Here is a 20,809-nt window from a genome sequence, read left to right as displayed (position 1 = left end):
GATTGTAGGATTTGAAACAGAAAGATATATGATTGAGTTCTCAAAATTAAAAAAGGAATGAGAGAGAGAGAGAGAGAGGGATTAGGTCTAGAAATTAATTGAGCACTGATATGGTATGGGTGAAGCCATAGATGCGCGATTCTATAAAATGTAAGAGAGATTTTAATTTTAGACTAAGTATAATTTCAGAGAATGAACAAATGAAAAAATTCCACCTTATCAATCTGGTTGTAAGCATAATGCTACAAGACGCGTGCCACATCATTTGGTATCAGAATTTGGTATAAAAATCTAGGGTCTTTAACTTTTTTCAAAGAGTGATGCTACAAACATTAAAATGTATTACAAAATTCTAATACCAAATGAGGTGTCAAATTACAGGTCATCAACTTTTATTCAAAATAGTGGTCAGGTGGATTTTTAGTCATATTATTCACATACATACTTGGGTGTGCAGGCAAATTTTCCGGGCAAATTTGACTCGGGCAAAAACAAGTATGTATGCTATGTGAATAAGGATGTGGTTAGCATACATATTTGTTTTTGCGGGTAAATTTTACAAAACACACCACCCTTGTTGCACTAACAGACAAACTTTTTAGTTGTATGTATAACATGCACATACGTGTGCAACAGACAAACCATTGTGACACTGTTTGTGTATCTTTGAGGTGCACGGAAAGTGTAATATTTGCATATGAAAGAGTTAGGTACTGTGTGAGTACAGTCCTAAACAAAATTTTGATAGTAAGATAGGAAAACCGATGCAAAAATGTAGGTTTGAAAAACAAGACGGGCGTGCCCTTGAACAAAGAAGGGAGAGAGAGACACGCGTTGCAGGTTGATTGGCAGAGAGAGAGGTGTAGGAAGCCGTTATATTGGGGTTTCAAGTATAAATAAAGTTCCGGTTCGTGTCTTTCTCTATCTCATTCAATTTTGAAATTCAAAATTGTTTGGGGTTTCTACCGCCGCTCCGGTGCCAAGGTAATACTGCAAAGCTTTCCCCTTTCTTTTCTCTCTCTAGTTTGATTCATCTTGGTTTCGGTAATCGTCTTTGCAATTCAATTGAATCTCACAATAACGATCTTTGATTCTCTTCTAGGATTTTGATTTTGGTTTTCGTTGATTCAATTTCAGATATATTCGCGGCGGCGGCGGGTTTCAGATGTCAATGGTTTTGCCACTTGATCATCTCGATTAGCCCCTTCAATTTCTGTCGGTGACATGCCTGGAATCTCAATTCAAAATATTGGTGCTCCCTCCTTTTACGGGGTTGAGGAACCATTTTTGATCGGGTTTCATGTTGTCCTGGCCCAATTTCTGTGAGGGTTTTGTCAGCCCCACAATTATTGTTACAAAGTAACATCAAGGTTGCCATTTGAAAGTTTCAAAATTAAAGACTGGTCGGAATTGCCCCTTAAAGGTTGCCTCTGAGATTTAAAGCATTGTTGTGGGCAGTTTACTGAAATTGTTGCCTTGTCGGTTTATCTCAAGATGCATTTACTGTACTGAAATTGTTGCCTTGTCAATTTATCTCAAAATGCATTTACTCTCATGAAATTGTTGCCTTGTCGGTTTATCTCAAAATGCATTTGTTGTACTGAAATTGTTGCCTTGTCGGCTTATCTCAAAATGCATTACTGTACTGAAGTTGTTGCCTTGTCGGTTTATCTCAAAATGCATTTACTGTTGGGATTAGTGCTTCTTCCCTCATTGGAGCCAGTAAGTTAGGGAAGGAGATGCATGGTTCTGCAATAAGTTGGGTGCTGTTGTAATTTTTTGATCCAATGGTACTTTATTAATTCAGTCTGCAGTTATTTCTGTGAATTTGGATCATTCTTTGATGGTAGCAGGATGTTGAACTTTTTGTTGGTTAGATAGCTGGATGGCAGGTATGAAGCCTTTTGTTGGTTAGATGGTTGGATAGTTGGTTGCTTATGAAATCTGAAGCATTGTTGGGGGAGATAGTTGGCTTGTCGGTTTATGTTAAAAGATTGTTGTCATTCAAGTTATTATGAAAGCTTTCTGCAAGCATATTTTACCACTCAAGCATTCTGAGGTGTCATATATGGGAATTTGGTGTAACACACTTATTTACAATTCTCTTATCGATAGATATGGTATAGCTTAGATGTTTGAACTGATGGAGGACTCACTGAGATATGAAAAAAGTTGCAGTTGCCTTCCTGATGTTTTTACATCCATTTATTTCCTTTACGAGTATGAGAAAAGTGGGCAGATATATAAGATGGCGAGGTGATATGATGAAGTTTAGCTGCTGGGAGTAAAGCCAGGCCTTAAATCATATGGGGAAGGAAGAAAGCATGAGAATAGTTATGGAGTTTATGGTGAAAAGGTTTTTCACCCCAACTATTGTTACAATAACGTTGTAATTGAGGCCTTTGACAAAGCCGGAAAATATTGTGAAGATGGAGGAACACACTTCAAAAAAAAAAATGAAGCACAACGGAAACGGTATGAAGCCTAACTCTATTACTTATTGTTCTCTCGTTAATTAGTGCCTACAGCAAAGCTTGGAATGTAAATAAAGTTGGTTCCATTTTGAGGCAAGTTAAGTAGACAATTCAGATGTTGTACTAGGTACAGCCTTTTTCAACTGTATTAGTAGTGCTTATGGTTGGCCTGGCCATATAAAAGAGATGGTGAGTTGTTTTTGATCATTTCATCTTTGCTACAATGATCCAAGCCTGCAATCCACTAGGCATGCCTACAGCTGCCAAAGATTTAAGGCAATGCCTACAATGAATCAGGCAATGCTTGCTAAGATAGGGTGGGGCAAGGTGATGGGGGATTGTGGAGCAACGTTCTCCACCAGAAATACAAATTCCTTCTAGGAGCTCTAGCACTTGGAGAAGTATTCTCCATGGTGTTCAATTGAGAAAGGTTTAATCTGGCGAATTGGGGATGGAGCCATTGTTAATTTCTGGAATGATACTTGGACATCTGATGGACTTTATTTGCACTTTAGTGATGATGTCATAAATACAATTGTCAAAAAATACCTACTGGTTTGGACTTTGGAGGGATTTGGTCCTGACAAGTTAGTTTGGAAAGGTACCAGCAATGGTCACTTCTCTGTGCGAAACTTCCTGTTCCACCTAAATTGAAGACTTTCTTTTGGCTTCTTACGATTCTCACTAATGTGGAAAGAAGCAAAAGGAAGTTGACTACAAATTGTTCATGCCCTGTGTGTCATGATCTACCTGAAACTCTTACTCGCCTTCTTCGAGATTGTCCGGTTGCTCAGGGAGTGTGGAGACATATCGTATGCTTCGACTCTATTTCAAGGACTATGCAGCTAGACTGGTATGGTTGGTTTTTTCCTAATACTCATTGCAAGAAATCCTGCTATGGTAATCTGAAAATGTACCATCTTTGTCTCTGTCTGTTGATATTTATGGAAATGGAGAAACAAAACTGTTTTGACCGTCAAGGTGATTATTGATGCTGCTAAAGAGTCGATGTCTGCAAATAACACAGTATTACTAGGAAATCCAGGATTACTACTACTACTATTAGTATGTACTGGATTAAGTCATCTGCAAGTTTATTCAAGTTAAATGTTGATGGTGCTGGTAATGCACGTTTGAAGCCTTGGTTGTCATGTTTAAGCACTCGGGAGCCTTCGAATTGCTTGGTTGCTGGTAGGCATGTTCAATGCCTCTTTGATTCAAAGTAAAAGGCCACAGGTCTTTGCCAGGCCATGTACATATGATGATCAAGCTCGTGTATGGATGATATGATGCAATCATAATGAGTTTTCAAAGCCACAAAATGGCTTTCATGGTTACTGTTAGCACTTAGGTTAATGAGAAATTAAGCCTCAGCTAGGCTTTTATCTTCTTGTAGCAGCAAATGCTCCATGAACTCCTCAAGAGGTAATCATTACATTTTCGCTTCATGTTTCCAAGTGAAAAGTGTTTGGAAAGCTGCAGCCTGCAGGCTTCCCTCCATCTCCTTGCTTCGAATTTACCATTATTAGCAAACAAACCCATATACTGATTTACTCTTCCAAATCAAATCAGTAATTTGATGCATAGATCGATCCTCTTCTAAGACACCGGACTTCTTGACAATGGAGTCGACGAGCTGAGGGTTCTTGAGGATGTGCTGACGTTACAACACAATTGGAGATCAAGAACATTAGAGCCAGAGCTAAGAGTGAAAAGACTGGGTTGGTCACGTTTTGGGGGAAACCCGAGAAACTCGGTTAACATTGGCAAAACGTCATCACGTGCCCCGCGTGTGGCTGGCCAAGCAGTCTGCATACAATGCAGATCTGCACAGCAGACATACCCCATCTTTTATCCCCAAAGAGGAAGATTTAGGATACTTATTGCAGCTAAAAAGACCTATGAAACTTTCAAAAAACAAAAACAAAAAACAAAAGACCTTTGAAACCAGATGAAATCCATCTAAATAAGACCTACGAAACCAGAAGTGAATCTAAAAGCAAATCCGGCCAACACTTGGGTCAGTACAGGGCAAGAGAGCTTAAAGCAGACCACATTTTCTTCATTTGCATTCTCGTAAGATGCAACACTTTTATCTGCTACGAGCATAGAAAATGGTTAATGAATGGATGCTAGTAAACAAAAACCTATCAAGAGTGTACAACAAAAAGCAATCCATTAAGATAGGGGAGTGACAATGCTACTATATCAGTGAAAGCCACTCCAAATCTACAAGCAAACAGTTTTCCTCAAGTGAAGCAATATGGTCCAAGTCGCTCAAAATGAATTCTGAACCAAAAAGCAAGAAACATTACACAAATTCCTTCGTCAGATGAAGCAAGCATCAACCTATCAAGCCAAACTATCAGTACTCGGAGGGGGAGATAACATCATCTATTTTAAGTATCATCTTGACAACTTGGGTGGCGAGTAAGATCTGCTGTTGCTTTCCAATTAAAGTCTCAAACACATTCTGCTCACGCATATCATTAGTGCCAACATCATTGCAGTCTATTCCACAGTGGGGATTTTTCTCCTGCATACCAAAATAAAACAATTAAAATTGAATGCTACAATGAAAGGCTGAAGTTAACAACATACAGACTGCAAAATTCAGAATAAATTCAAACCGCAAGCTCCATTTACCTTAATCTGCTGGGACTTCACTGCATTTAGTGTTTCAATAGGTTGAAGGCCACTATTCTCTGCAAGTGCCATGGGAACAGCATCCAAAGCGTCTGCAAATGCTCTGATAGCATACTGTGGACAAAAGAAAGATTCATTGTCACAACACATAACTAATAATACAAAGAAAATGCAAGGGAAAGAGTGACAAATTATCTTCATACTTGCTCAACTCCTGGGTGTTTATCTGCAGCTGCTTCTACGGCAACAGAGCAAGATATCTCTGCCGAGCCACCACCATAGACAATAGAATTATTGCGAATAAGATTCCTGGCAACACACAGAGCATCGTGGATACTACGCTTGGTCTCCTCTATCATCATTTTGTTACCTAATGAATCAAAACACCAAAATCTCTCATCAGAACAATATAACTTTAAAGATGACCCTTGTCAGAAAAAAAAGTACATAAGAACAAACTGGTTGATGTAAAATCTGCTAACACTATATATCATACACTCTACGATTCCATACATTAAATGCTACCAGAAAGGGTTTATCTTAAGGACAACATTTTCAACTAATTGAGATTTACAAGCAAACAGATAGAAGTACGATAGAATCATACCTCCGCGGATAAATATGGTTACAGCCCTTGAATTTGCACAGTGTTCAATGTACAGCATTCGATCTTTTGTAGTACCAAATGATTTTTCACGAACCAAGCCAGCCTTTTGAGAAGCAAAAAAGAAACATTTAGATTTTCTTACGTTTACAAAAAACATACACAAGAAATAATGAATACCTAAATGTGAGATTGTTTAACAGAACATGGAAAATATTCCTCGAGAGTTATACCTTCCCCAATTTATCCGGTGTCAACTCTTGGAACCTAGGCACAATTCTTCCCCCTACAAATACACAAATGTCAGCAATTTGTAGGCAAGCAGGTAACAATATTATAAGACAGAAACAACAATCATATTTTCTATCCAAACACAAAGAAACAGTCTCCACGGGCTGAAGAAAAAAATTAAAAAACTAAAAGTCCAAGTACCTGTAGCTATTGCAATTAGTTCCAACTCAACACCACCGACCCATCTAACAGCAGGCAAGTTCCTGTGCATCAATAGGTGATTGGCTTCATCATCAAACCCCCATTGGCAGATGACCAAGGTAGCACCAGCATCCTGCAATTCAATGTATCCATAAGTGAATCAAAATCAAATGATAAAAACAGTAAATAAGAAGAGAAACCCCCTTCCCCAAGAAAGTCTACGATAGAAAACAGAGAAAACTCCTAATAGTAAGAAGTTGGAGTCATGAAAATCAGGAAGCTGTTGATGGTAGAAACCAACAAGGATAGGAGGCATATTACCTTGCATTTTTGAACCATCTGATCAAAGTACTCCTGTTCTTGCACACGTAGAGTCTGAAACTTTTCCACTGTATCAATATCAACCTTATGCTTTGTCTTTGGTTTCGGTGGCTCAAAGGGACAGGTCAAGATAGCAATTTTTGCATCTTCAATTCGCTTGGGCATTTGTGGATGGCTCATATCCTTGTCAATAAGAATACCATAAACCAGCTCAGTATCTTCTAACTTGCCACCTACTTTCCCTTCTACTTTGATCAAATCAAGGTTCACATCCTTCCTCTCTAAATCAGCAACAGCAAGAACTGCTTTGACAGCAATCTCAGCAAGGGAGCGCTTGCACCGATTGACTCTACATAATTAATGAGAAAATATTACATTCAACTCAATATAACCAGTGACGTATAGAACGATTATTCATGCTATTATCATGATAAACATCATGTAGGATGGTGGCGAAGAACAGATCATAAGTATGGCTAAATCACAGCACGGCATATAAGCAGAAAGAAAAACCTAAGAATATGTACTCACATCTTTGATGACAAAGTAGTCATGCAAGTCTGAACCAAAGGCTCAATATTTTCCACTCCAAATTCAAATTTCTTCGATATATGCTGCAAATGATCAAAAGCTATCCTGGATGCCATTTCATATCCCTCAGCAACCCTAATGGGATGAATACCACGTTCCAAGAGCCGCTCCGCCTGCTCCAGAAGTGAACTGGCCAACACAACCACTCCAGTTGTCCCATCGCCAATTTCATAGTCCTGACTCCGCGAAAGCTCAACCATCAGCTTTGCAATTTGATTGTCAACATCCATCTGCTCCAAGATGGTGGCGCCATCATTTGCTGAAAGGAGAAATATCAAACGTATAAGAACATCTCAAAGCCTATAACATAACCAAAACCAATCGAAACTGCACAAGCACAAATCAGCAAAAACTTTCTCAATCAAGCTAAAAAGCAGTCAACTAAGTCGCTGCTTCACCCTAAACAACCATGGCCACAGTTCCGACGGTAATGAAAATCGGACAAATCCGGCAATCAGAGACTGACCAATAGCTCAGAAAAGCATATGAATCTCAAAACTAACAATGACATGCTAAAATGATTCTTGTTGCTAACGCAGTTCACTGAAACCTAAAACACTAAAAATGAAAAGCTTAGCAACACAGATCCCAATCCACTAAACCCTAAATCTCAAGCAAAAGCAAAGAGCGAGAAATGACGAAGCAAAGTGAGAGGAACTTACTGACGGTGACCTCGCCGTCGGGGCTCTGGAGCATCTTGTCCATGCCTTTGGGTCCGAGCGAGGTGCGGAGGATTTTGCCGACGGCTTTACCGGCGGCAATGTTAGCCTTCTGAGCATCGAGGCCGCGCAATCGCGACTTCTGCTCCTGCTCCCGGAGGATAATGAACGGCCGGCCGAACTCATCGAAGGCCAGCGCCATTGATGCGCTGCTGTGCTCGACTCACTCTTCCACTAAAGAGTGAAGTGCTTCTTCTTCGTCGTCTGGTTAGGTCTAGGATCTTCTCCCTCTCTCTCTCTCTCTCTCTCTTTCAGTTTAAAGCGTCCCACTAGGGTTTGGGACTGCTGGGTTCTACTTCTACGGAGTCTTCTATATGAGGTGTTTGTTAATGGGCTTCCTTGGGCCAGAATTTGATCCCAGGAGCTGAGCCCAATTACATATCTAGTAATTCCGTGATGACGAAGGATTTCTAGATAGATAAATGAGGATGAAGGATGAACAATTGAAGTTATTATACAACTGAAGTCTTTGTGTTTCATTCACCAAGAAATAAAATAAAAAATATCTTTGTGTTTCCCAGAGCGATCTCGACTAGCGAAACCTAGGGTTTCATGTAGTGACGACGGTGGCCTTGTGTTGCCTAGATTAGGAGCCTGAAGATGAAACATGTACAAAAGCCTAGTCCACACAGCATATATCTCCCTACATTGCAGGCAATTATCCATTGTTTCAGAACTCGATCGCAAAATGAACATATAAAGCACAAATCTCCAGCATCCACAGGGACGCGCTCATTTCCAAAACTTTTATGAGGTTGAATTGCCGGATGCCGAATTTGTGCACCCCAATCAACAACCGGTTAATGGACTAGGAGAAAAGAGTCAGCTAGGACAATATTAGACCAAACCAAACCACCTGATCACTGACGTCGTTTTTAATAGGTAGAATAATATCAGCTTTCCCATAATTTCCTAATAATGGAAAAGCAAAAGTTAATACTTTTTTCTTCTCCAATTCCAACATATTTTCTATTTTAGAGATTTTATGATCATTTCTCAAATCTTTCTCTAAAATTTACGAGTTTGCTGTAAATGGTTTTCTCTCTCAACACAAACAACCAAAATCTTCCCAAATATGAGGAAGTTTGTTGAAGAGAAGAGGAACACCTAACGTGAGAGAAGATGTTGATAATATGCAAAACAGAGAAATAAGCATTTTGACATTTAAGCAATTGAGCCGAATCGAACGTATGACCATCAGGTATTGATTTCAATCCTCCACCCACTGCTTTCGAACCAACATTGATTGCTACAGGATATCCCTTCTAGTTAATTGTAAATAACCCTTGGAACAATAGAAGGCCGTAAAGGGTTTTGGAAGAAATTGGTAGATAATAAATTGGATTTGGGAAGTGGGTTGATTGATGGCTTTGAGTTTCTCTTGGCCTTGTCTTGTCTCCCACAACTTTGCGCCCAGAATCTCCATGGAGATGCACAAGCAGCAGGTTCCTCATGTTCTCACCGTTGCCGGCTCCGATTCCGGTGCCGGTGCCGGAATCCAAGCTGATCTTAAGGCTTGTGCTGCTCGCGGAGTCTACTGCTCCACTGTCATAACCGCTCTCACTGCACAAAACACCGCTGGTGTTCAGGTTCCTGTTTCATCCCCAACATAGTTTAGCAAATCAGTTATGTACTATAATGTAACCAATCTATGTATGTCCTTTTTGTTTAGGGTGTCAACGTTGTCTCTGAGGATTTTGTTGCAGACCAACTCAAGTCTGTGCTGTCTGACATGCATGTTCATGTGGTAAGTCAACCACAAGATACCATGTATATGCATTTCAAAGCTTCAAACTCGTATTTCTGGTTTGTTGAGACATGAAAAGCATTTTGATCTCATGCTGCTGAGGTCAACTAAAACGAATAAGTTCATGTTTTATGCTATAAGTGTATGTTCGTATATCTTGGAAACTGAGTCATTTCCGTCTATATGTTCTTGGTCATACTTTTGAATAACACTTTGAGGTCCCTCGATTCTGGAGGAGCTGTTGATTTTTGCAATTTCAAGTAGGAGTTTTAACTATGCATTTACTCCGTGGATTGTTTATGTCGGAGTGAGACTAGCCCACACATGTTAAATTATTTTTCATGGTCCTGTGTATTTGAGGTGCGACTCTTTTTCAAACATATCTTTGTTAAATATGTGTTTCTACTGAATTTAATTTGTTTATGCTCATGATATATAAATTCCTAGGTGAAAACAGGCATGCTACCTTCTTTAGGCATAGTCAAAATTCTTCATGAGCATCTGAAGGAGTACCCAGTTCGTGGTATGATGCTCTACTATAGATTGTACGTATTACTGTTTATATGTCATTCTAGTAGCATTTTGACTGAATTGGAGATGTCATTGAAGGCAGCTTTAGTGGTTGATCCTGTTATGGTATCTACAAGTGGAGATGTACTGGCTGGCCCTTCCATTATAGCGGGGTTCAGGTATGCCAAACTTTTATTATCAACATTGAATAAAATCATCAATGCCATCTGGTTTTATTTAATGGAGTTTGTAAGCTGTTCAAACCATCTTCTGAATGCAAAGAGTACATTCGGCTCTTTTTGTGGGCCGTGCAATTAGTGTTTCACATAACCTAAAATGGCAGCTTTTGCTGAAATACAGAAAGAACACTGCCAAGTTGTATGAATGGACATAATGTCATGTTTATTACATCTTCACCTATCTAAGCTTTGGTAGTCACCTTCTAGAACCCTTTTTTCTGTGAATGGCTAATTCACCTTTTCTATGTCGAGCATTTTTCATTCTCATTTTTAACTGAAAAATGTAGCCATGTGAATCTATTAAGAGAGCCCATAACATGTCAAGTGACCATACTAATTCACATACCTATTTATTCTTATCAGAGTTCCAAGTTCCTAGCTTTGACAAAATTTGAGTTTGTCACTTCTTCAAGAAACAATATCTGCATTTGTGTCCTTATTAATATTGGTTGGTTATTCTTTAGATTGAGTTCACAATAACATTTGAACGTAGACTTAAAACATTTAGTACAAAATCAGATTTAGTTTTTGAAATACAAAAAGAAGATGATCTTTACACTATTCGTTATAGGATCATTAGCTGGAGGCATTATATTGCCTACTTTGACAAGGTTGATTTTTAGAGCGAATTTACAGAGAGGGAAACATGTTTGTTCATGCCCTTGCTAGGAAATACAACGAATGAGTCACTCATTTACTACTAAGCTCTTTTGTGGTTATTTAAATGTGTAGAATATGTTTGATTTTGCTTAATTTGATCACTAAATAGATTAAGAAATATTCATGTCTTAGTTCTACAAAATAAAACATATTCTGCAATGCTGTTTTGGTGAATAGTTGCAACCAACCAAGTTGATTGTTACTAAGCTAATTTTTTTTTTTTGAAAATAATAATTTCATTACTTATCCATGGCCAGATGGCGCGTACATCAATTGGTAAGCTAACAAACTAATTGGCAGGTACCCTCACTGCAAACAGATATGCTCAGTTATTGAGCCTGATTAATAGAAACTAAAAAACTAAATCCACTAACTCTCTTTGAAAAGTAAACCTAGTCACCTAGAGAACGAACTTAGTGTACAACTAGAAGTACTGAGAAGTAGAAAATTTAGCTCCTAATTTCTATTGCTAGGCAAGAAAGCAAGGAAGCTACAGCTTTCCTTTGCCCCTGTCTGAGGGGCTAACATCATCACCAGAGGCTGTTGGAAGGGTGATACGCAATGGAGGCATTGCAGACTTCTTCCCTGATTTAGGGTTCTTACTTTTGCTGCCAAGAGAGCGACCAAGCTTCCTTTTGTAAGTCACAGGCATGTCATCCTTTGTCTCTTCAAATAAGCTAGAGCTTCAGGTTGAAGTGTCAAAATCTCACCTCCCAATATGGTCTTGAATTTCTTGGGGGAGGGGGTAATTTCCCCACACACGTTTCCTGGGAGGAGCAGAAACCTCAATGTCAACCTACTGGGCATCAATTATCGCCGGCTCCTCTTGCACCTCAATAGGAGGATTAATAGAGTCATTCTCATCTGCCACTTCGTTGGGAGCTTCCAAATTAATTTCCAGGCCATTTACCCCGAGGTCTGGAGCATCAGAACCATTCACATGACCTTCTGCTGTTAATCTCTCACTTAAAATAACTGGTTTCTTCTTCTTTGGAGCATTGGAGGAAGACGGAGCCAAGGATTGCAACATTGACTTGTTAGAAGCACGAGCAGCAAAAGCAAAATTGCCACTAGGGTTTCTCGAAGAAGAGCCAGTAAAACCCAAAACCCTAGCAGTAGTTTGATCAACTAGGGGTGTTTCTTCACAACGGACACCTGCATGAGTAATAAGACCACAAAGAGAACAGCGACCTTTCAGATGATCATATGAAAATTCAGCAAATCCTCTAAGAAAACATTGCGGTCCATGATAACCGGTTTGGAGATGTCATGAGAGAACAAGATACGAACAACTCTGTTCTTAAACTCATTCTTATCATGATCAATTTAACCCCCTAAGAGGTTACCAACCAATTGGAAATTGCGAGGGACTTCATACAATGGAGGGATTCCAGTAACCCTTACCCACATCAGTACATGCTTCATGGGAACCTGCACAAAAGGACAGATACCATCATAGATTTCCAGAGCCACTGGTGTGCGACCAAAATACCACACCCCGCCTCTAAGGACCTTGTTACAATCACGGATCGAATCAAAGGAGAAGAGAAAGAGGTTCTCAGCCCTTTCCTGAACCCTAAATTGGCGTTCAACCATCCAAGTCCGGAGAAAGTGGGATTTTAAGACTGCCGAATCCACCACGAAATGGCGCTGCCGGCAAGCAGGACGGCGAGTGAGAGGTTTGCCTAACAGAGAGGACTTATGCTCCGACCCTCCACCGACCTTACCCAAATCAGGAGCTTTGCCTCTGTCGGCCAGAGCCAGAGAGGCACCGAAGCTCGCATTTATATTGTCAATGGATGCCATGTAGTTGAGAGAGAAGGGAGGCAGTGGAGAAGAGTAAAAGGAGAGAGAATTGTTTTCGTGGAGGCGCGCTAGGTTTTGAGTGAGAGCTCCTAGGGATTTTTTCTTATTATGTTTTTGTCAGCATGAACATGTTTGTTACTAGCTAAATGGTTGCATGGATTATCATTTTAATAGCAATATTGACAATAACAGCTCTGCCAATAATACTCATCCAAACAGCTATTCATTTATAGTCTTTAGATGCTAGTCAGTCGTCCTTACACTGGTATAAAGTTCTTTTCTTCACCTTTTTTTTTTTTGGCATCTTGACTGCTCTTGAATTGCTTCTTCATGGTTCTGCCTCACGTTTAGGTCTTGGCCATGATTTATTCTCATTTCTATTCTTCTTTCTTTTTCCTTCAATCAGAGAGGAAGCCCAGTCTCACATTTGCTTCTGAAACAGCAGATAATTCTTGAAATAATTGTAATTTTCTTGTTCCTGCATGCAGAGAGGAGCTTTTTCCTATTGCTGACATTGTAACCCCAAATCTAAAAGAGGCGTCTGCTTTACTGGATGGTCTTAAAATATTAACAGTCTCTGACATGCGCTCTGCTGCAAAATTACTACATGATATGGGCCCACGGTTAGTTACTGGAACAAGCTTGAGATCCTCAGTTCATTCCTAGTTGATTGATTTGTAAACTCTTCTTTCTTATATATGTTGCCGTTACTATAATCCTGTCAGTATCATTCAACGGTCAACCGTTGGATGTGTTTCTTAGTTATTCAAAAATTAAAATTCTTATAATTAAATTTTCTTGAACTTTATAGAATAGTGTGTTAAAATACTATTTCTCTGCTTTTAGAAATGTCCTTGTCAAAGGTGGAGACCTTCCTGATTCATTGGATGCTGTTGATATCTTCTTTGATGGTGAGCATAGGTTTCGGAAATCATCAGCAATTATGACACTATTTTTTTATTTATAAGTTTTTGTGTTCATATTTGACAGGAACTCAATACTTCTCATTGATATATCACAGGTGAGGACATATATGAGCTGCGCTCTTCACGCATAGATACTCGTAATACTCATGGTACGGGTTGCACTTTGGCATCATGTATTGCAGCTGAACTGGCAAAAGGCTTGTCAATGCTCGAGTCTGTTAAGGTTACTCCTTATATTTGAATTTGATACAGATTATATCTTTTTATTCTGGTGTTGAGTGAGTGCATACTCTGATCCAGTATTAGAGATATGTGAGGAGTTCCATTCGGTGAATTCAACTCTAGTTGTAGCTTTTGGATAATTTACTTAACTGAAGATATTACAACCTTGCAAGGTTATCTTTTGTATAGGTCAATTGCATGTGTCGACGATTTTGCTTGAATGCTGAAGCTAGTCAAAGACTCATATACAAATAATTAATCTCCTCTCTGTTTTCTCCCTACTCCCTTCCCTCTTTTTACAAGTTTCTTTTCTTTTTGTGAGTGATCTACACCATGTTATGTGTAAGGATATGCTTGAAATTTTTTGCTCCTTTTGTGAGTCACATATTATGCTTCCCTTACCCCTATTAATGTCTCCTTGCCTAAGTCTTGGTCTCAGTCCACTAAATCTCTTATCTTGTTATTGTTAAAAACAGGTAGCAAAGTGCTTTGTTGAAACTGCCTTGGATTACAGCAAAGATATTTTCATTGGAAATGGTCCCCAAGGCCCCTTTGATCACCTAATGACGCTTAAGAATAGCATTCACAAGTCTGCTGGACAAGTCAGATTCAATCCAAGTGATCTATTCTTGTATGCTGTCACAGATTCGGGTATGAATAGAAAGTGGGGCCATTCAATCTCAGATGCTGTTAGAGCTGCCGTAGAAGGAGGTGCTACCATTGTCCAACTAAGGTTTGCTTCTGCTGATACGTACTTTCCCACAAAGGTGGATTACGATGTTACATTTTGCTTTGGATGATAACATGTTACAAGTGACTAGTGCACTGCTGCTCCCATTTATATGTATTAGTGTGCATCTTATACATGTAATCCCAGTGTTGTGCTTATGCTGATGTTTTCTTCTTGTATGCTCTATCATCATTTCCTATCTCATCTAGAGTGCTAATTATGAAGTTTTATATCAAATTAATTCCACGGCCCTTAATATGTCTGACAGGTGAAATACATATGATGCCAAAATTCCGTTGTAGAGTCAAATTCTGGTTTCAACTCACAAATGTTGCCCATAAATTATGATTAAGATATTATCAGAGACTGGTTATTAACCTGTTCTAATCTCTGTATTTCCTTTTCCATTTTTTAATTCTTTTTTTGGTGGTCAACTGGGGAACAACGAAGGGAAGCAAAACAAAGTGACTGTTCAATATTTTGGTTTTTGCTTTTTAAGTAAGAAAGAAATTGCTTCTTATATGCATTTACCATTAAAAGTATATGCATTTATATGCTTATTGTTTTGGGCTTTATTTTATACACTCATCAACTGCCACCCAGGACCTCTCATTTCTAACATTTTTATATGTTGGCAAAAATAGAGTAATCAAAATTTCTTTCAAAATTAATTTAACCTCAATTAGGGTATCTAGTCTTTAAGCTTCTGGATTAAATTGTAAACATTTCTTGTTTTTAAATAAAATTGTATCTTTACTATCTAACGTTGACTTTTCATTCATATTTATTTGTTAGTACAAATATGCTGTTCCTGCCAAATTTTTTATTGTTGTTATTTATTTTTTGTTATACTTGGTTTGCAGGGAAAAGGACATTGAAACACGGGATTTCCTAGAAGCAGCCAACTCATGTGTCCAGATTTGTCGTTCCCATGGAGTGCGTTTACTAATAAATGATCGGATTGATGTTGCACTTGCTTGTGATGCTGATGGTGTGCATATTGGGCAGTCAGACATGCCAACCCATGTTGCACGTGCTCTACTTGGCCCTGAGAAAATCATTGGTGTATCTTGCAAGACACCTGAGCATGCAGAACAAGCATGGATTGCGGGTGCCGATTACATTGGTTGCGGCGGTGTATATCCAACTAATACAAAGGAAAACAATCTCACCATTGGCTTGGAAGGGCTGAAAAAGGTTTGTTTGGCTTCTAAATTACCTGTGGTAGCAATCGGTGGGATCAATGCTTCAAATGCACAATCGGTGATGCAAATTGGTGTACCAAACCTGAAAGGTGTTGCTGTTGTGTCGGCAGTGTTTGATAGGGAATGTGTGTTAACAGAAACCAAGAAGTTGCGCGCACTGCTAACGGAGGCAACACAAGTAGTGAAGTGAAGATATACACAGATGAGGTCTTCCAGCAAAGATCAGGACCTTAATTACTATATCCATGAGTTCATTGTACCTAAAACAAAAGCTGATATTGCAGCACAATAAAGACCCCTGCGCTCATGGTTAGCTTCCTCAGTATGGACGTTTGCTTACTCAGAATGGGCTCTTACTCGTCATGGACGTTTGCTTTTTGTAATATTTTTCATTGTGGATTGCGATGATATAATGTGATTTTCTGCGCTAATTAATTTCTGATGATAGGTGACCATGTTCTTGGCATGTGATTTTTTAGTGGGTGGAGATACAAGTTCAATTATTTATACATTATCTTATTGAATTTCCTTTGGGCGCATATTGTTGAGTAGAACTGAAGAATACAGAAGTGTCTCCCTCTTCTCTTTGAAACCCTGCACAATATTCAAGCCTGATTGAGATCTGCCATGAATCCTTTGCCAAAGTTAGAACCTCATCCTGACCCCCACTCGCTTCTTGTTCAAACAAACAACAATTTGGATCTTCCCTTGAAAGATTACCAATGATAGTGTGTTCATGTGACTGATGAAATTATAAATGTCTGAATGTCCAAGTCGATGGATTCCAAATAAGCCTTGGATCCAGTGCAGATCTAACTTACATCATACTAACATATGCAAATGAAAGCTAGGTTTATCGATTTGTATTTTTATACTGCTCTTGACTATTGGAGAGATTCAATGTCCCTCGCACAAGTATGTATCTGCATTTTTCTGGCTTCAACATATTATGCTTCCTGTATCTATCTGGAAGAGTTCTTATCTTTTATTTTCGGCAAGAGACCACAAACATCTACAAATGCAATCACAGACCTCACAAGAATAAACACAATATACCATACAGTTGCAACAAAAAGTACAAGACAAAACATGGCAAACTGGATAAGTAACCAGGATACACAAAGTAACAAATACAGAACATTTACCAGAATAAAATATGTAACAAATGTGTTATGATCTTATGTTCTGACTGAACAAACCTCCATCCGTACAACCATACCCATTTCTGTTAATACACTTTTACACCTCCAATCCTCCCAACTTCACTTAAATCTGGAAAACAAAGGCAAACTCACTCGCAACCTTTAACTACAAATGCTAATACTGATACATCCACAGTCACAGTCGCAGGACAAACTCATCTATGTTTCTCAGCACCACACTGTTTACGAACATTTGTTTATTCAAGCACCATCCCAGAACAGAACCAACTTTATACAAGCCTGACAACATTCTCAGCTACGTAGACACTGAAAAACCAACCTTCTTGGCTTCTCAGATATTGGTCATCTCAGACAACACGTACTTCCCCACTTTGATGTGCTTCTTTGACTCTCTTTTCATACTCATCTTCTTCATCCTCGCCCTCCTCAACCTCATCCTTTGCATCACCATCTTCTTCTCCTCCCCAGCCAAAGCCTCCAACCGACCGGGAAACTGGGGGAGGATTTTTGGCTTCTTCCACTATCTTCATGATGTCTTCGACACTTTGGAGGGAAAAGGTTGGGTTCTCTTTTCTGTAGTACATGGTTTGAGCTGCTTCTGTGAGCTCTCTCGGCAAGTTCTTCAAAAACCATGGGTGGTTCTTGATTTCTTTAATGGTGATCCTCTGAAAACAGAATTGAAGCAGTTGAGTGGACCATGATTAAAAATAAAAACAATAGAGATTGTGCTTAACTGATAGAATCAAAGATCAGGCTGAGAAACTTGAGCTAGTTAATGTATAAAACAAGCAAAAAGATCTCATGGCCTTGTCGGTCTCTCCCATTCTCCCTACAGAATATTGATATCTCCACAGTTTTTTAATTTCATTTATTTACACTCAGACTGCAGGCTAAAATTATTACTTATATATGCATATGAGTGTCCTGTTGTTTACAAATATTTCAAAATTTGAAAAAAGACTTTCCAGTTGTAGCAAATGCCAGAATATCAAAATCGTCAAGACAAAGGTAGTGATATAAATAAGTGATGCAACACTTACAATAGAGATGCAGTTAAATGGGCAATTAAAATTATTTCCAGGCAGTCTACAGAATAATTCTTAGCAAGGCAAGATTGTAGAGCATATACACTACATTTATGTAAAAGCAATTACGAACCAAGAAAATTAATTTGTGATCCAAGAATTCAACTTCAGGCCTCAACATTTCCACAACAAACCTAGCGCAGTAACAGTGTGTTAAAAGCGTTTATGTGCGGGATAATTTGAGAGGTTATTTAGTCTTCACAAAAAATACACCAATTTTCATTCTTATACACATTCACGAGCATTTTTAGCAAAAAATTATTCAAAGTTCCAAGGCAGCAACATACCCTTGCTGGATTTGCAACAAATATGCGAGAGAGGAGATGCCTACAATCTTGAGATATGTGAACATAGTCAGGAATCTTGTACTGAACAGCCATTATTCGCTGCATCGTATAATGAAAAAAAACCATATAGTTTAGTACAGGGGAAAAGGTAAACCCAGTCAGGATAGGTCAAATAAAAAGGCAAACATACATTAATGGTTTTTCTGAAATTCTTTGGATCTTCTTGGTCCTCAAATGGATATGCTCCCACCAGCATAACATATAGGGTCACCCCACAAGACCATACATCTGCCAACTGAATAAACAGAAACCAATATCAGGACAGGAGAAAACATGTTTAAGATGAGTGTAGAATATCATTTCACATTCTGCTCTTCTAAAAAAAGGATAACGAATTCGTATATAAAATGCAAAGGAGCATATTCTTTACACCCCAGAAAAGAATCATATGAAATATATAGTGATCATGGCATTATTGACATAGCATTTTTCCATTGTTTTGATAGAAAATCACTAGCATATGCTAAGCAACATAGAAGAAGATAATGAAACTAATGCAATTTTGGTCTTTCAATAGAAACCAACTCAATAACAAAATAATAGAAACAGAACCGTACATTTAAGATTAGCTGAAAAATTACTATTGCAGTATATTAAAAGCTAAATAAATGGCTGTTTAGTTTACAATGGCAAAGCATAACCGCACCCTGGTAATTGATGCGAAGCATAACCAGCTACTGCAATTAGGTCTCAAATTCTTGTAACAAATCTACAACTTGCAAACTTCAAAGAGTAGATGAATAAACAAAAAGGCAAAAATGTTTTGTGTTTACAAATCCTTCAAAACATGTCTGCTACCATCATGATTCCCTATCGCTTAGTACTGAACTACATTTGATGGGAATAAATTTGGATATATCTTAGACAGAAAATTGGTGAGAGAAGTGTTAATTTCCTTTATATAGAAAGCTATAGTTTGTAAGTTGTGTTCCATGCATTTACTTGGTGTTGTTACATAACCGGAGTTAAATAGACACCAATTCAAACAACCATACAGCCTCTAATTTATAACTACAAGATTCAAATCATCTGAAAACTACTACTAAATGTCTTAAACCCCTCACTGGGACACTAAAAATAGCTTTAAAGATGTAGATGCAACCAGAAACTCATGTCTCATAATAATGAAGTGTTACTACTTTAACAAATTGTGGTGCATTGACTGTCAGATATGTGATCAGTTAGATGCAGAAATTAGGATTTGTGTTCTGGTTAGCAGGGGAACTGATGATACCCTTGACCCAATTCCAGCTAAGCTATTCGTGACAAGAAAGAAAAAAGTTTGTTTGAAGTTACCTTGCCGTCATACTCTCTTCGAGAAAGAACCTCAGGTGCAATATACGCTGGAGTTCCCACAGTTGACTTTGGTCGTGAATGCAGCAAAGATGACTATAAAAACAAAGCTGATGTGTGTTTATAACAATTCTGAAATTAACAAAGAAACATTAATGTTGAATTTAGAGATAAACCTTAGAATAACCGAAATCACAGATTTTGAGGCGCGGAGCGGGGCTGCCATCAAGCAAGGTGTTCTCGAGCTTCAAATCTCGATGGCATATTTGCTGCAGAGAGAGCAAGAAATGTGAACAAGCAGAATGACAGGTAAAGGCAGAAACAATGAATGGAGTGGTGATCTTACCAGAGAATGACAATAGCTAACACCAGAGATAAGCTGCTGGAAAAAATATCTAGCCTGCGAAAGAAAGGAACAAAGCAAAATATAATGGGGATTTGTAATCGAAACTCTCTCTCTATATCTCTGTGATGTGTGATGTTATTGATACCTCATCTTCGCTGAACCTGCCAGCATTGCAAATACGTTCAAAGAGCTCTCCGCCGGCGGCATACTCCATAACAATAGCAAGATGCGTAGGAGTCAAAACCACCTGCAAATTTTAGATTGGTGTGAATTTTTGGTTGATATGATTTGGAAAGGGTTTGAGGAGAATAGAAAGCAACCTCTCGGAATCGGATGATGTTGGGGTGGCGGAGTGATCTGTGGTTGATGATTTCTCTGGCAACATTCTCATCAATCTGCAAATCCATATATAAATATAGATATATAAGCAGCAGCAAGCAAAAGATGGAAGGAAAAGGGAGGGGACCTTGAGGCCGCGGTCGATGTATTTCATGGCGACGAGCTCTTTGGTCTCTTTGTTGCGCATGAGCCTGGCCACGCCGAAATTGCCGGATCCTATGTCCTTGACGAGCTCATACTTTTCCATTTCTCTGATTCAAATTCTTTCTTTCTTTCTTTCTTTCTCAGAGCTGAACCTGCTGCTGTTCACCTTTCCTTTCAATTCATCAACAAGCCAGATCAAACCAGTTTGCTTTGCATGTGATTCAAACGCAAGTATTTTTCCCTTTTTTATTTGTATTTGC

The 20,809-nt window shown here is 38.7% G+C and overlaps 3 protein-coding genes across 3 annotated transcripts in view; 1 reads left to right on the top strand and 2 right to left on the bottom strand.

Annotated features, from left to right (window-relative positions):
* Window positions 1-20,809, bottom strand: part of LOC101302558 (serine/threonine-protein kinase SRK2B-like) — a 31,311-nt gene extending 10,502 nt beyond the window's left edge. The window contains exons 1-10 of the mRNA XM_004299865.1: window positions 20,533-20,809; window positions 20,387-20,461; window positions 20,212-20,313; window positions 20,067-20,120; window positions 19,897-19,989; window positions 19,724-19,816; window positions 18,558-18,662; window positions 18,368-18,466; window positions 16,912-17,660; window positions 12,684-12,688 (exon numbers count right to left, since the gene is read on the bottom strand). Of these exons, the coding sequence (XP_004299913.1) occupies window positions 17,343-17,660; window positions 18,368-18,466; window positions 18,558-18,662; window positions 19,724-19,816; window positions 19,897-19,989; window positions 20,067-20,120; window positions 20,212-20,313; window positions 20,387-20,461; window positions 20,533-20,652 (1,059 nt within the window). The 5' untranslated portion in view covers window positions 20,653-20,809 and the 3' untranslated portion in view covers window positions 12,684-12,688; window positions 16,912-17,342. The remainder of the gene's footprint in view (window positions 1-12,683; window positions 12,689-16,911; window positions 17,661-18,367; window positions 18,467-18,557; window positions 18,663-19,723; window positions 19,817-19,896; window positions 19,990-20,066; window positions 20,121-20,211; window positions 20,314-20,386; window positions 20,462-20,532) is intronic.
* On the bottom strand, window positions 4,483-8,053 carry LOC101301681 (T-complex protein 1 subunit epsilon-like). The gene is made up of 9 exons (XM_004299862.1): window positions 7,731-8,053; window positions 7,009-7,327; window positions 6,478-6,826; window positions 6,157-6,289; window positions 5,958-6,010; window positions 5,728-5,830; window positions 5,324-5,490; window positions 5,121-5,234; window positions 4,483-5,010 (listed from the first exon to the last, which is right to left on the bottom strand). Exons 1-9 carry the CDS (start codon window positions 7,927-7,929, stop codon window positions 4,840-4,842), a joined length of 1,608 nt encoding a protein of 535 aa, XP_004299910.1. The 5' UTR covers window positions 7,930-8,053; the 3' UTR covers window positions 4,483-4,839.
* Window positions 9,218-16,360, top strand: LOC101301972 (thiamine biosynthetic bifunctional enzyme TH1, chloroplastic-like). Its single transcript, XM_004299863.1, has 9 exons — window positions 9,218-9,376; window positions 9,460-9,534; window positions 9,982-10,057; window positions 10,148-10,223; window positions 13,238-13,372; window positions 13,596-13,660; window positions 13,771-13,898; window positions 14,374-14,630; window positions 15,491-16,360. The coding sequence occupies exons 1-9, from the start codon at window positions 9,218-9,220 to the stop codon at window positions 16,020-16,022; spliced, it is 1,503 nt and encodes a 500-aa protein (XP_004299911.1). The 3' UTR covers window positions 16,023-16,360.

The sequence above is a fragment of the Fragaria vesca genome, linkage group LG5 (assembly GCF_000184155.1).
Source record: "Fragaria vesca subsp. vesca linkage group LG5, FraVesHawaii_1.0, whole genome shotgun sequence".
In the NCBI taxonomy this organism is placed as follows: domain Eukaryota; kingdom Viridiplantae; phylum Streptophyta; class Magnoliopsida; order Rosales; family Rosaceae; genus Fragaria; species Fragaria vesca.
The sequence above is the reverse complement of the archived record's forward strand: the minus strand, read 5'-3'. Positions and strand labels throughout refer to the sequence as shown.

Excerpts from the sequence above, each read along its gene's own strand:
- LOC101301681 (XM_004299862.1), bottom strand. The coding sequence starts at position 7,929 with ATGGCGCTGGCCTTCGATGAGTTCGGCCGGCCGTTCATTATCCTCCGG. Across the intron at positions 6,290-6,477 it reads AGATGGTTCAAAAATGCAAG|GATGCTGGTGCTACCTTGGT; the intron begins GTAATATGCCTC and ends ATTGAATTGCAG. Across the intron at positions 5,011-5,120 it reads TGAAGTCCCAGCAGATTAAG|GAGAAAAATCCCCACTGTGG; the intron begins GTAAATGGAGCT and ends TTTGGTATGCAG.
- LOC101301972 (XM_004299863.1), top strand. The coding sequence starts at position 9,218 with ATGCACAAGCAGCAGGTTCCTCATGTTCTCACCGTTGCCGGCTCCGAT. Across the intron at positions 13,373-13,595 it reads CTACATGATATGGGCCCACG|AAATGTCCTTGTCAAAGGTG; the intron begins GTTAGTTACTGG and ends CTCTGCTTTTAG. Across the intron at positions 14,631-15,490 it reads GCTACCATTGTCCAACTAAG|GGAAAAGGACATTGAAACAC; the intron begins GTTTGCTTCTGC and ends CTTGGTTTGCAG.